Source organism: Hypomesus nipponensis, chromosome 27, assembly GCF_054491055.1.
Source record: "Hypomesus nipponensis isolate SF chromosome 27, ASM5449105v1, whole genome shotgun sequence".
Lineage (NCBI taxonomy): Eukaryota > Metazoa > Chordata > Actinopteri > Osmeriformes > Osmeridae > Hypomesus > Hypomesus nipponensis.
This window is the reverse complement of record NC_140387.1, coordinates 7,213,244-7,223,577: the sequence shown is the minus strand read 5'-3', so window position 1 is coordinate 7,223,577 and position 10,334 is coordinate 7,213,244. Positions and strand designations below refer to the sequence as shown.

General features: G+C 45.5%; 2 protein-coding genes across 2 annotated transcripts; both read right to left on the bottom strand.

The window, feature by feature from the left end:
* Nucleotides 1–370: 370 nt before the first annotated feature.
* sowahb (sosondowah ankyrin repeat domain family member B) lies at nt 371–4,008 on the bottom strand. The gene has a single exon (XM_084693273.1). The coding sequence runs from the start codon at nt 3,916–3,918 to the stop codon at nt 1,501–1,503; it is 2,418 nt and encodes an 805-aa protein (XP_084549399.1). The 5' UTR covers nt 3,919–4,008; the 3' UTR covers nt 371–1,500.
* Nucleotides 4,009–4,455: 447 nt separating this feature from the next.
* On the bottom strand, nt 4,456–9,967 carry ccni (cyclin I). Its single transcript, XM_084693274.1, has 7 exons — nt 9,652–9,967; nt 8,873–9,029; nt 7,685–7,825; nt 6,802–6,876; nt 6,453–6,593; nt 5,942–6,172; nt 4,456–5,825 (listed from the first exon to the last, which is right to left on the bottom strand). The coding sequence occupies exons 2-7, from the start codon at nt 8,984–8,986 to the stop codon at nt 5,316–5,318; spliced, it is 1,212 nt and encodes a 403-aa protein (XP_084549400.1). The 5' UTR covers nt 8,987–9,029; nt 9,652–9,967; the 3' UTR covers nt 4,456–5,315.
* Nucleotides 9,968–10,334: the final 367 nt, after the last annotated feature.

Sequence of the window (10,334 nt, the reverse complement as noted above, 5' to 3'; positions counted from 1 at the left end):
TGCGGATCTGTTACTGATGAACGAAAGTTGGTTAGCCCAGCGTTTCTTGTCTTACTTCTTTAACCTGTTAAGATGTGCACTCTTGACATTTTGGTGACTGCAAATACCCTAAGGGGTGAGCACACACATTTTTTATTTTTTTTACTAGACTAGCTGGTGCTAGTCCGTTTCCACCCTTTTAGCTCACCTTCAAGACGAGAAAAACAGGTCAAGTGTTCTTGGAAGTTAAGAAATTAGTAGCGACAGTGGGCTAAGTGCTATTGATGTAGCCTGTAATGTGGATGAGAATTAGCGTACTATTGGATATAATTTTTATACTTCAATCCATCAATGAGTGAAGTACAGTAATACCTCAAAAACAAAACAGCCATTCAGAAACAATTAGGTGCTTTTATTCATACAAGACAGGGTGACATGACGGCATGTTACCTAACTGACGCAAAGTCCTGACAGGTTTTACAACAAAATAAATACTGTATTAATTCAACCAAACACACCCAGTGACAAGTACCAACATGTCCTCAAGAAGAGTAATACACCCAGATAAGAGATAAGATGTGAGGGAGCATTCAGAACAATAGTTTTATAGCTGTTCCGTATTTTGATGATGAGAGTGAGTGTGCCATTATCAACTCATCTCTCCCAATAAGGTGTCCTTCTCCAGCCAGGCAACTGGAAGCTCTATTGAAGTGCCGTAAAAAGCAACACAAAAGACACGTTTTCCCCCAACATGCCTCATCAAGTCCCACATGCATCAGCCCAGGAGCTCCAACAACAGGCCTTTCATTTTGACCCTCCACCGGAACACCACATTCATGGCTGACGGCCAGCATGCCGAGAGGGAGATAGGAGGGGGGATAGAGGCTTTACCCTGGCTAAAACTTCCCTCTCTCCCACACAGTCCATTGTCAGTATAAGTCTGACAGTATCTCCACCAGCCTTTGGAGGCGTTTTGTACACTCCATAGACTTGCACTGTGTGAGGTCATATCAAGGATAGGTTAAAGATTAACTGTGTTATCTGTTTACCATGACATAACCACATTGGTGCTTGATACAGAAACAGAGTGCCTGAGGACAGAGTAAAATAAAACATGGGTGCATATAAAATGTCCTGTGAGAATCGGTCAAAATTGAAATTTGTAAACAGTGTAAATTATATTCTCAATAAGACAAAGCCGCAAACGTGACATACTTTAAAATACCCGTATTCCATTCCCCATTAAAACATGACAGCTTTCCAGTTTCCATGAGAGAAGGTTAGTGAGAAGCTAACTCAGTGAAGGAGAAACCGCTCTTCAATTCTACATTTGAACCTTGAAATACAGAAAGTTCATGTAGGACTCCAGTTCATGAGCGGTCAGCTCCTACTAATCAATGGAGGGGGAATTATTTGAACCACAGAAGTCAAACCGTTTCTGAGTCGTAAAACCAGTTAGGTGTGAGACCACCCAGGCTCCTAGCAGAGGCCTAGGCTTGGTGGGGGGTCCAGTCACTTCTCTCACATAAAGGACTCCAAGAGGAGGCCTGTGCTTCTCGACAGAGACTTGGGCTTCAGGAAAGCAGCGATGGACGTGGATCGTTTCACAGCTCCTGAGGTGGTCGCTTGGCGGTCGACAGAGGAAAGGGGAGGCGTTGGGGTGGGGATCTTTGCCCCGGTGGTGCGGCCGGCCCTTAGAGGCGCCCCCAGAAGCTGCAGCAGATCTCCCTGGGCATTGCCTCCGAGATATTGCCAGGGCTTCTTCCCGTTGGTGTCTCTCAGGGAGACGTTGGCCTTGAACTTGTGCACGAGCAGGCGGATCATCATCTTGTGGCCGTGGAGAGCAGCCAAGTGCAAGGGCGTGTAGCCGCACGTGGTCCTGGAGTTGATGTCCAAAGTCATCCCCATCTTATCCACGCCGTACCAGAGTGTGTTGAGGACCCTGTGGTCTCCGTGCTTGGCTACCCAGTGCAGCACGGTGTAGCCCGTGATGAAGTCCCTCTTGGTCAGCAGGCTAGGCTCCTCTCTGAAGAGGGAGTAGATCTCGGTCCAGGTGCCCGCGGCTCCCCTCACAAGCCAGTCGTGCTCGTTGGACTCCAGGGGGACCAGGGCCTGCCGGTGGAAGTAGCTGCCGTCGTGGACGTGGCCGCTGGAGGAGAAGCTCTTGCCGCCGGGGGCGGGGGACGCGGCCAGGTCCCTGTGGCTGTTCGTCCGTGGGGGGGTGGAGGAGCCGGCGGAGAAGGGGTAGCGGAAGCTAAGGGAGGTGGAGAGGAGATTGAGCCTGTTGTGGCGGGCCGAGGTGCTGTCCTCCGTAAACGGCTGGTCCAGATCTGCCCCCAGGCTGCGGCACATGCGGCTGCGGAGTTTGCTCTTGAGTCGCCGGACAGAGGGTCGCAGCACTGGCTCCGGCGTAATCCCGGGTTGGCCTGCCTCTGGCTCCACCTGGTCGTCATGGAGATTCCCCATGGAGTGATGCCACGATGACGAGGACTCCTGGTTGTCTAGATGACTGGCGGAGTGATTCCATGACGACATGGCAGAGAGATTCTGGGTGTCGAGATCGCCCGTTGAGCGATGCCACGCAATGCCATTCCTCTCCGTGCGATGCATGAGAGAAAGCATTCTGGCCTGCTCGGCGCGATGGAGCATGCTGTGAACTTTAAACCCTTGCTCACCAGAGGGACCTCTGGAGTCCAGCTCTTCATCGCTCGTCCATTCCCCGACAGACGAGCCCTGTGGCCACTCAGGGGAGCCTGCGGAGGAGGGGACGAGACTGCCCCGGCTGGACGATAACCCGGTGACTGCCTGGTGGTGGATGTGATGGAGGTCTACGTACCCAGGAGCAGCAGCGGGAGGACTGTGGTAGCCTTCCTCCAGGGGCAGGCTGCTGTGACGAGGCTGAGCGCTAACCAGTGAAGTGGCACCACTCTCCACCTCCTGTGGTCTGTGACCGGCAATGCTACCATTGCTACGCGTGAGTGCCGAGTCAGGCAGAGCATGTGGGTATTTTGCGGCCGGCCTGTCAGATATACAGGGGGATGAAGTTGAGAATCTACTAGCGTGTTCCAGCGTCGGGTGCAATGGCCATGGGGCAGCTGCTGCGTTAGACCTCCCGTGATGCTTTGCTCCATTGCTGGGCACCTGCCCTGAGACTGCATTTAGCTCTACTTGTTGAAGAGGAGATTCCTCCAACTCCACCACATGTAGGTGTAGGATATTTGGAGGGGAACAGAAGGGCTCTCTTTGAGCAATTGGTTCTTTTGGCTGGCCAAGTGTAGCCTCAGCGTAATTAGGTTTGTTACACAGTTCTGGTGGCTTCGAGGCTCTTTTAACGGGCTCTGCTTTAAAGTTCTTCTCACCCTGTTTTGATACTTTAGGTTCTGTATTGTATGGGAATCGCTCCTCTGTGTTGGATATTTGTGGTAGTGCGCGGCCAGACGCATACGGAGACGAGTTTTGAATTGGCTTTTCAAAGTTAACTGTATCCACATCGTTGTTGTTCAGAATTCCTGCCACCGGCAAACATTGAGCTGTGTTGATTTGGTTAGTACTGCTCAGCGGAACATGCAATTCCCTCTGCGACTTTGCCCCGACATGGCTCTCGGTCAAACCAAGAAACGCGTCCTGGTTTCCCGCAGCCCGCGGGGATCGTTCTTTCACCCTCACAGTTTGCTCAGGGTTTCGACCTGTCTTTGGTGCGTTGAAGTCTCCAGAGAGCGGCAAATATGCCTTTCTCAGAACTATATATGACACTCCCTCCTCCTGCTTTACAACAGCTACAGAGTTGACAAACCTTTTGAACATCTCCCTGTTCTGCTTTTTGTTTTCGTCGTCTCGCAGGAATGTCTGATAATGAAACAACAGCTCCGAGTTTTTCACCTTTCCGCCGTGACTTTGGAGAAAGCCCAAAAGCGAATCTTGAGTAAAATCGGTAGCCATGCCGTAAGTTTGCACCAAGTTTCAAAGTTCGCTCTGTGAATTGATGCTGCGCCAAGTTAAACTCCACCCATGGACAACTTTAACTCCACCTGTACCTGCTTACCTGAAACGCAACCTCCGGATGTTGTTCGAGCACTTATTCAGTACAACATATTACTGTTGATTATTTTTATAGCACTGTGTAGATGTTCGTACAAAATGAATATTTTATATAGACCTATTTAAAGTATATTTTTAACGGTAAGCCGGGGTGTTGTGACACTACATACTTCAAAATACTTTTTCCTTGTCTTCCTTGAGGGTTTAAGTTGGTTGAGGGGAAGTTCTATGGGTGTATGTGAAGCCCTCTGTGACATGCTTGCGTGTAAAAAGGGCTATTCAAATACATTTGATTTGAACAGTATAGTCGGTGCTCCTGTTCGTTCGCAATAACTTTATAATACTTACAAAACTAGGCCTTCAATACTGAGACCAACTAACTATTGTTAAAACACTTTGTCATCATGTTAAGTCAATAAGAAGTAGGGACCATTTAAATAACTTGTTTGGGCACTTTGTCTTTATTGATGCCACAAGGTGTTCAGCAATGTAGAGGCAGTTGTCACCCCAGAACAGGAAAGAGCTTTTTGCTAAAAGTAAAACAAGCATTTTTTTGTTCCTCACGTTTTTCGTGTTTGTTTTTTAAAACACATAAGGGTAAGGTAGTATGGTGTTCAGATGGGTATTTCTTCATCGTAATGCACAAACTGGTTTAGCCCAATTGAAAACATATTGCTTAATTTAAATAATTCAAATGTAATGCAGACTGTTAACTAGTAACAGAAACCTTTCAAACTCTGTAATATTGTACTAAAGCAAGTTGAGCATGAAACAATTGTGTTTATATGGGGGTGGATTAATATAAGAGAATCTTACAAGAAATTGCACTTCACCATCACTTGTCCTACTTGGTCAAACACACAACCATCCATCTGTACAAGCAACATTTCCTACATTCAAATATACCTTAAGGGTGACTGTGATGTGGAGAGTGACAACATGCAGTGGAAGAGGTGAAAGCTAAAGAAAAACAACATGTATATATATATTGAAAGTCAGAAGTGGTTAGAGTTGACAGAGATAAGTTGACACACCAACATTTTACATTAGTCAGAAACACTAAAAAAATCAACTTCTTTGATGGACATTTTGAATTAATATATATATCTTTTTTTTTTACCTTTTATATTTGTGTTCAACAAATAGATATGAAGTAGCAGCTTTTTTTTTCATGTCTTTTTTATTTTGGCTCAATCTAGTCTGGGGAGACATTAATGCCCGTATGTGCTGAACACGTTTCCTCTTCCTCTAAGCAGCCCATTTGGATAAAGAGAAGGCCTTGTTTTTCTTTCTCTTTTCTAGGTGACACTGACTGGCTGCAGAGGGGGGCAGGGGGAGGTGCTGCCCTCCTGCCAAACCAGCAGGACGCCGCACCCCAGCCCTTGCCCCTCCCCGGCTGCCCCCTCCTGGACGCTCTCTTCGTTATAGAGGCGCTTGATCCCGTCGTAGAAGTCGTCGACCTCCATCTCCTCCACCTTCCGCTTCGAGGAATGCTTGCAGCGCCGGTGGACTTGTTGGTGGGGGTGGTGGAGATGGGGGTGGTGGTAGGGCTTGAGCGTAACCAGCTGGGTGGTGGTACCAGAGGCCCCGTGCGGGCCCCCAGCCCTGCTGGGTGGTTCCTGGGCAGGTGCTGTGGCCGGGGGTAGGGGGGCCCTGTGGGGGGCCACAGGGCACCCCCGGTTACGGGGCACCAGGCTCTGGTGCAGAGGCTGGTAGATATAAACAGTGTTGGGAGGCAGGGAAGCTTGGGATGTGGACAGGCTATGTGCCACCAGCTCTCGACAGCGGATTAACTGTGAGCTATCAATCTAGAATCCAATTTGGAAAAACAAAGAGTTAGCGATATATTCTCAATAACCGCCTGATTGAATAGAAACATGAACAGGGATGTGGGAGGAGGAGCAGGGACTGTGCGTACGTGTACCTGTGCTTTCCTGAGCAGGTCGATGGTAAGAGCCAGCCAGTCCGGACAGCGCGTCTCCAGTTCCAGGGTGATGAGGGCCAGGGCCAGCATGGAGCCCCTGAACTGCAGCAGGGTGTGGTCTGCCAGGCAGTGGTGCAGCTGCTGAGTCAACAGGGCCATGTGCTGGAAAGGGTCCAACCCCAGGAGCCCCACCAAGAACGGGGACTTGCAGGACAGCACCATCGCGTGGAACTGGAGGGGACAGCACGAGGCGACATGTCACATACGGACCTTACCATGATACAGCTGAACGACACCCTTACCAAGAGGCTACACGTTAAAATGGTTCAAAATGAAATAATTTTGTTAGTCCAAATTTTCTTCGCTCGGGGATATATCTTTGTATGACAAAAATACAAGTTCTAAAACCACAGATTCCAATCACATTACGATGAAGAGGCAGTTGTTTCTCTTTACTGAATACATTTGTCACCGGAGGCTAGGAAGACATAGAGGTGCCAGTGGGCCTCACTATTTGGAGGAACTCCAGCGGTGTAGCAGCATGCAGGTCCCAGCTCAGCTTATCCAGAATGATCCTCTCCATCCTCAGGATCTCTGATGGAGAGCAGCCACAGCTGCTGGTGCTGGCCAGCTCTTGCAGCATTGGAACACGCTGCATAAAAGAAAAAAAACACGCAAAATCAGGAAATTAATAAACCGCAATAACAGCAACAGCATTCAATCCAAACTTGCCAACCGCTTTAGAGCTTGCCATCATCCCAGCTGGTGTATTTTCAGCATGAGAACAACAGGCTGTGTATGTTTTGGACTTGGCTCCAGATTTGGGATAAACACAAGTGTGTCAAACGTGAGAGGCTCACCTCGTCCTCCTCGCTGGTCTTGGTGGCCAGGAAGAAGCAGGCGATGGCAATGCAGCGCAGATACTTTGGACGGGCCTGAGACCAGACAGACACTGGTCATCATCATTCTCAAACAATTGATTGTCAATAACAATGAATAGGCTTATTCGAGATTCCAATCCTCAAATTAGGTGATTTTGTTCATCCTAGCATATTTAGGACCCAATCCTAATAAACAATCTGAAACTCCTCACTTTCAATAATAACCTATATTATGCTAATGACGATCCTTTTAGCAGAATCATCATTTTATGAAATGTATATAAACATATTATATTATCTAAAGTTGTTGTCCTTGGACGGTCTGTCTGTTTACACGGAAGGATTACTGGGTGAAAATCTTCTCTACCCTGGGTTAGCAAAGCCTGGCATGGCTTATTAAGAAGTAGAACAGATACAGGAAAAGACATGACAGCTTCTGTCTCCAGGAGTAAAAACACCTTGCACTTTCCGAAACTGCTTTCCAGTGTTTGTCTTCTCACAATCAAGCGAACATAACTTGGGTTTCAACAGAGCAGTTTGCCTTCAAGTGTCAGGTCAAAATGTTTCATTCTAGTGCTAGGGATTGCAGTGACAAGTTTGGCTTAGAAATATTGTCCTTAAATTAACGTCCTTACTCATCCCTACACTCTTTCACCCACATGAACCACAGCGACCACTTAATTAAAAAATACAAGATTACAGGCCTCTTTACATTGTGGCTTGGCAAACGGATTGCTGGCAGAAGTCTATTCATGCACATAATATTATGCAAGTTATATAAATTAAAACTAACCATATAGATAGGTGATCTTCCATAGGTAGTAGGTATTAAAGCTAGCTGTTAAAAATCTGTTGTCTTTACCTTTATGGATGCTAAAAACCTGTCTAAAATACTGATGGCCAGGGAGAGGGTCTCAGGGTAGAGGTGGAGCTTGCTGTGCAAGGCAGTGAGCCAGCGGACAGCTTCATCACGCTGGTCATTGGAGATGTCTGTATCCTGGACCTGTAGGCAACATTAGCAAACATTTTAGATGGAAGGACACAGTAAGTTTTAAGCAAAAAGTTTTGATTCTGGCCCCTGGAGCGGGAGGTCTTATTGGTATTAACTTTATTATTGGTATTAAAAACACATATGTATTTGAAGTACAGGACCAATATAGAAACAAGCAAATAGGTTAACTGCCAACTGCGAACATTCCCTTCCCTTTCGGCTTGATCAGTACTGACTTGGAAGTAAACCTCTGAATCAGTTACGTGTGCAGCATGTCAGGGTCACGATGCAACTGACCTTCTGAACCTGCTTACCTGTAATACGACACCACCTTCCCCTCCCCACCCCTCACAAAAACGTTCTCTTCTGAGACAAGGGTTGGGTAGTCCATTAACGGAAAAAAACCCTAACCCTAAACAAACTCAAATGGACCCGAGCACAGAGTTTTGAAACACTGAACTTAGCACCATGTTGCTGTTCAACAAGAAATACCCCTCATGCCCACATGTACATTCGTACGTCCTTGTGAATGTAGTCCACGGATCTATGTAACAGTCTCCTACTAAACTCACAATGTATTGTTAAACAGAGTAACACGTCTGACTGTGCAAGTAACAAGCCATCGATTTTCTACACATTTAACGAGATAGATGGAACCTGCTGCAGTGAGTCAGCAGGAGCATACGATTAACAGTCAGGCATCCCTTTGAAATCCTGTTAACGTGCTTACCCCTCGGACACAGAAAAAGCAGGTGCTGAAAAGGGATTAGAGCACGCTGGCCAAATTACATTGCAACATTACAGATTACATTATTAAAATGAAAAAAACAAACCATAACGTCTCTCTGCCAAATCCTGTCAGTATCATGTTTCTTTACGTTATTAGAAGTGACTTTCTATTATATTGGTTTTAAGAATGTAATTTAAGGCATGTTTGGGATTTATTTCTGTTAACATTTTGATTTTAACCATATAGAACTGAAGTTAGACTGCTAGGAAAGGGGCCGTGAGCAGCAGGTCTAATATTTCCAACTTAAATTTAACTTGAAAATAACCAACCTGGGTGGGTACTTTCTTTGGCACATACACCTTCCACATCGTAGCTTCCCTAGAGGCTGCCTTTTCCAAAAGAAAAGACAGCCTCTGGCTTTCCAAGGGTTCTGCAAATTTCATCACAACCCTTGGATTCGCCTACCTCCCCACTGGATACAGCTACCTGAAACAGAGAAACACACCTTTGAAAACTGCTCAATTGAAGACAGTCATAATGTGAGGCTAAACATCTTAGACAGACTATTGGCAATGTATTTCGAAGCATTCTTGCAAACTGAAATGTGTAGTAAGCAACATGATCAAGCAACATGATCAACCTATTGTAACTAGTCTCGACAATTAAAAAGTTAAAGCCTTGACTAATTTTCTTTAAGATAGAGTGGTTATTATTTCAACCTCATTAGCAAGTTATCCACTCAATATCACAGGAAAACATAGTCTGTCATATGTTCTGGTTAGTTGGCCATCTGAAGACCAACGGCGGAAAGGACAGTCATACTCGGTTCGAGTGACCGACGATAATTATGATGGCTAGCCACTGGTAGCTTCCTATTCATGTCGACAACTAGCTTGCTAGTTGGTGTGAATGCGATTGTTATTAAACCATATAACCAACTAATAGATCCAGCAGAATCATATATACCTTTGAGCAATTCGTATTCTGATGTTTAACAATAAGATGGCTAGACATGGTCCAACTAGTAGTGTAGCGTAGCTAGCTTGTTAGCATATCTCAAACTAGCAAGCTAAGTTAGCTTAAAAGATATTCGCTACAGTTAACTTACCTCCCCTGCAAAGCTGTAAGAACCACAGTTGGAAATCATTCGGTCCATTAAATGTAAGTAAAACAAAGGGGTGAATTTGATTCTGAGCTGTTACTTGCCCATCGTTGTCTCCATTTTATTACTTATGGGAGAAAGGGGTTTACCAGATTGATATAAAAAATAAGAAGAACGGAGAGATATTTCTACTTCCGAGGGGACGTGAGGATATCGGAAATGGCTCCGCCCACCTTCCTACTGGTGGTGGTGGTAAGTCACTCAGCAGATAAATATTGACCATTTATCTATATATTTTGTATCGATCTATTGTATATCTATTGTAAAAATCCATTAATACGAATATTTAGTGAATTGGTGTTCGATGTTATTATCTATATAACAATTGGTAAGTTGTGTGTAGAATTATATTTAGTAGGACTTTTTTTTTACTGCTAATAAACCACTGTAAATCACGTTTCCTGATTTTACCTCATAAAGACAATATCACCGAAAATATTACAGATAACAAAAGCTCTAATTGCTCTAGGCCTGCTTTTAGGAGTACTTCTCTGGACATTTTCAATTATATACAAGGCAAATAGGGATGGGTGATCATCACTAACAGATGAGGTACAACAATGGAGACTGTTGTTATAAGAGATACGATACATGACTTGTCACAATCACGTATTGTATTTATTGTATTG

Bases quoted from the DNA above. Each gene is read 5' to 3' on its own strand.
- sowahb (XM_084693273.1), bottom strand. From the start codon at position 3,918: ATGGCTACCGATTTTACTCAAGATTCGCTTTTGGGCTTTCTCCAAAGT.
- ccni (XM_084693274.1), bottom strand. From the start codon at position 8,986: ATGAAATTTGCAGAACCCTTGGAAAGCCAGAGGCTGTCTTTTCTTTTG. The intron at 6,877-7,684 runs GTAAAGACAACA...GTCTGGTCTCAG, and splicing joins GGTTTTTAGCATCCATAAAG to GCCCGTCCAAAGTATCTGCG. The intron at 6,594-6,801 runs GTGAGCCTCTCA...TCTTTTATGCAG, and splicing joins AGACCAGCGAGGAGGACGAG to CGTGTTCCAATGCTGCAAGA.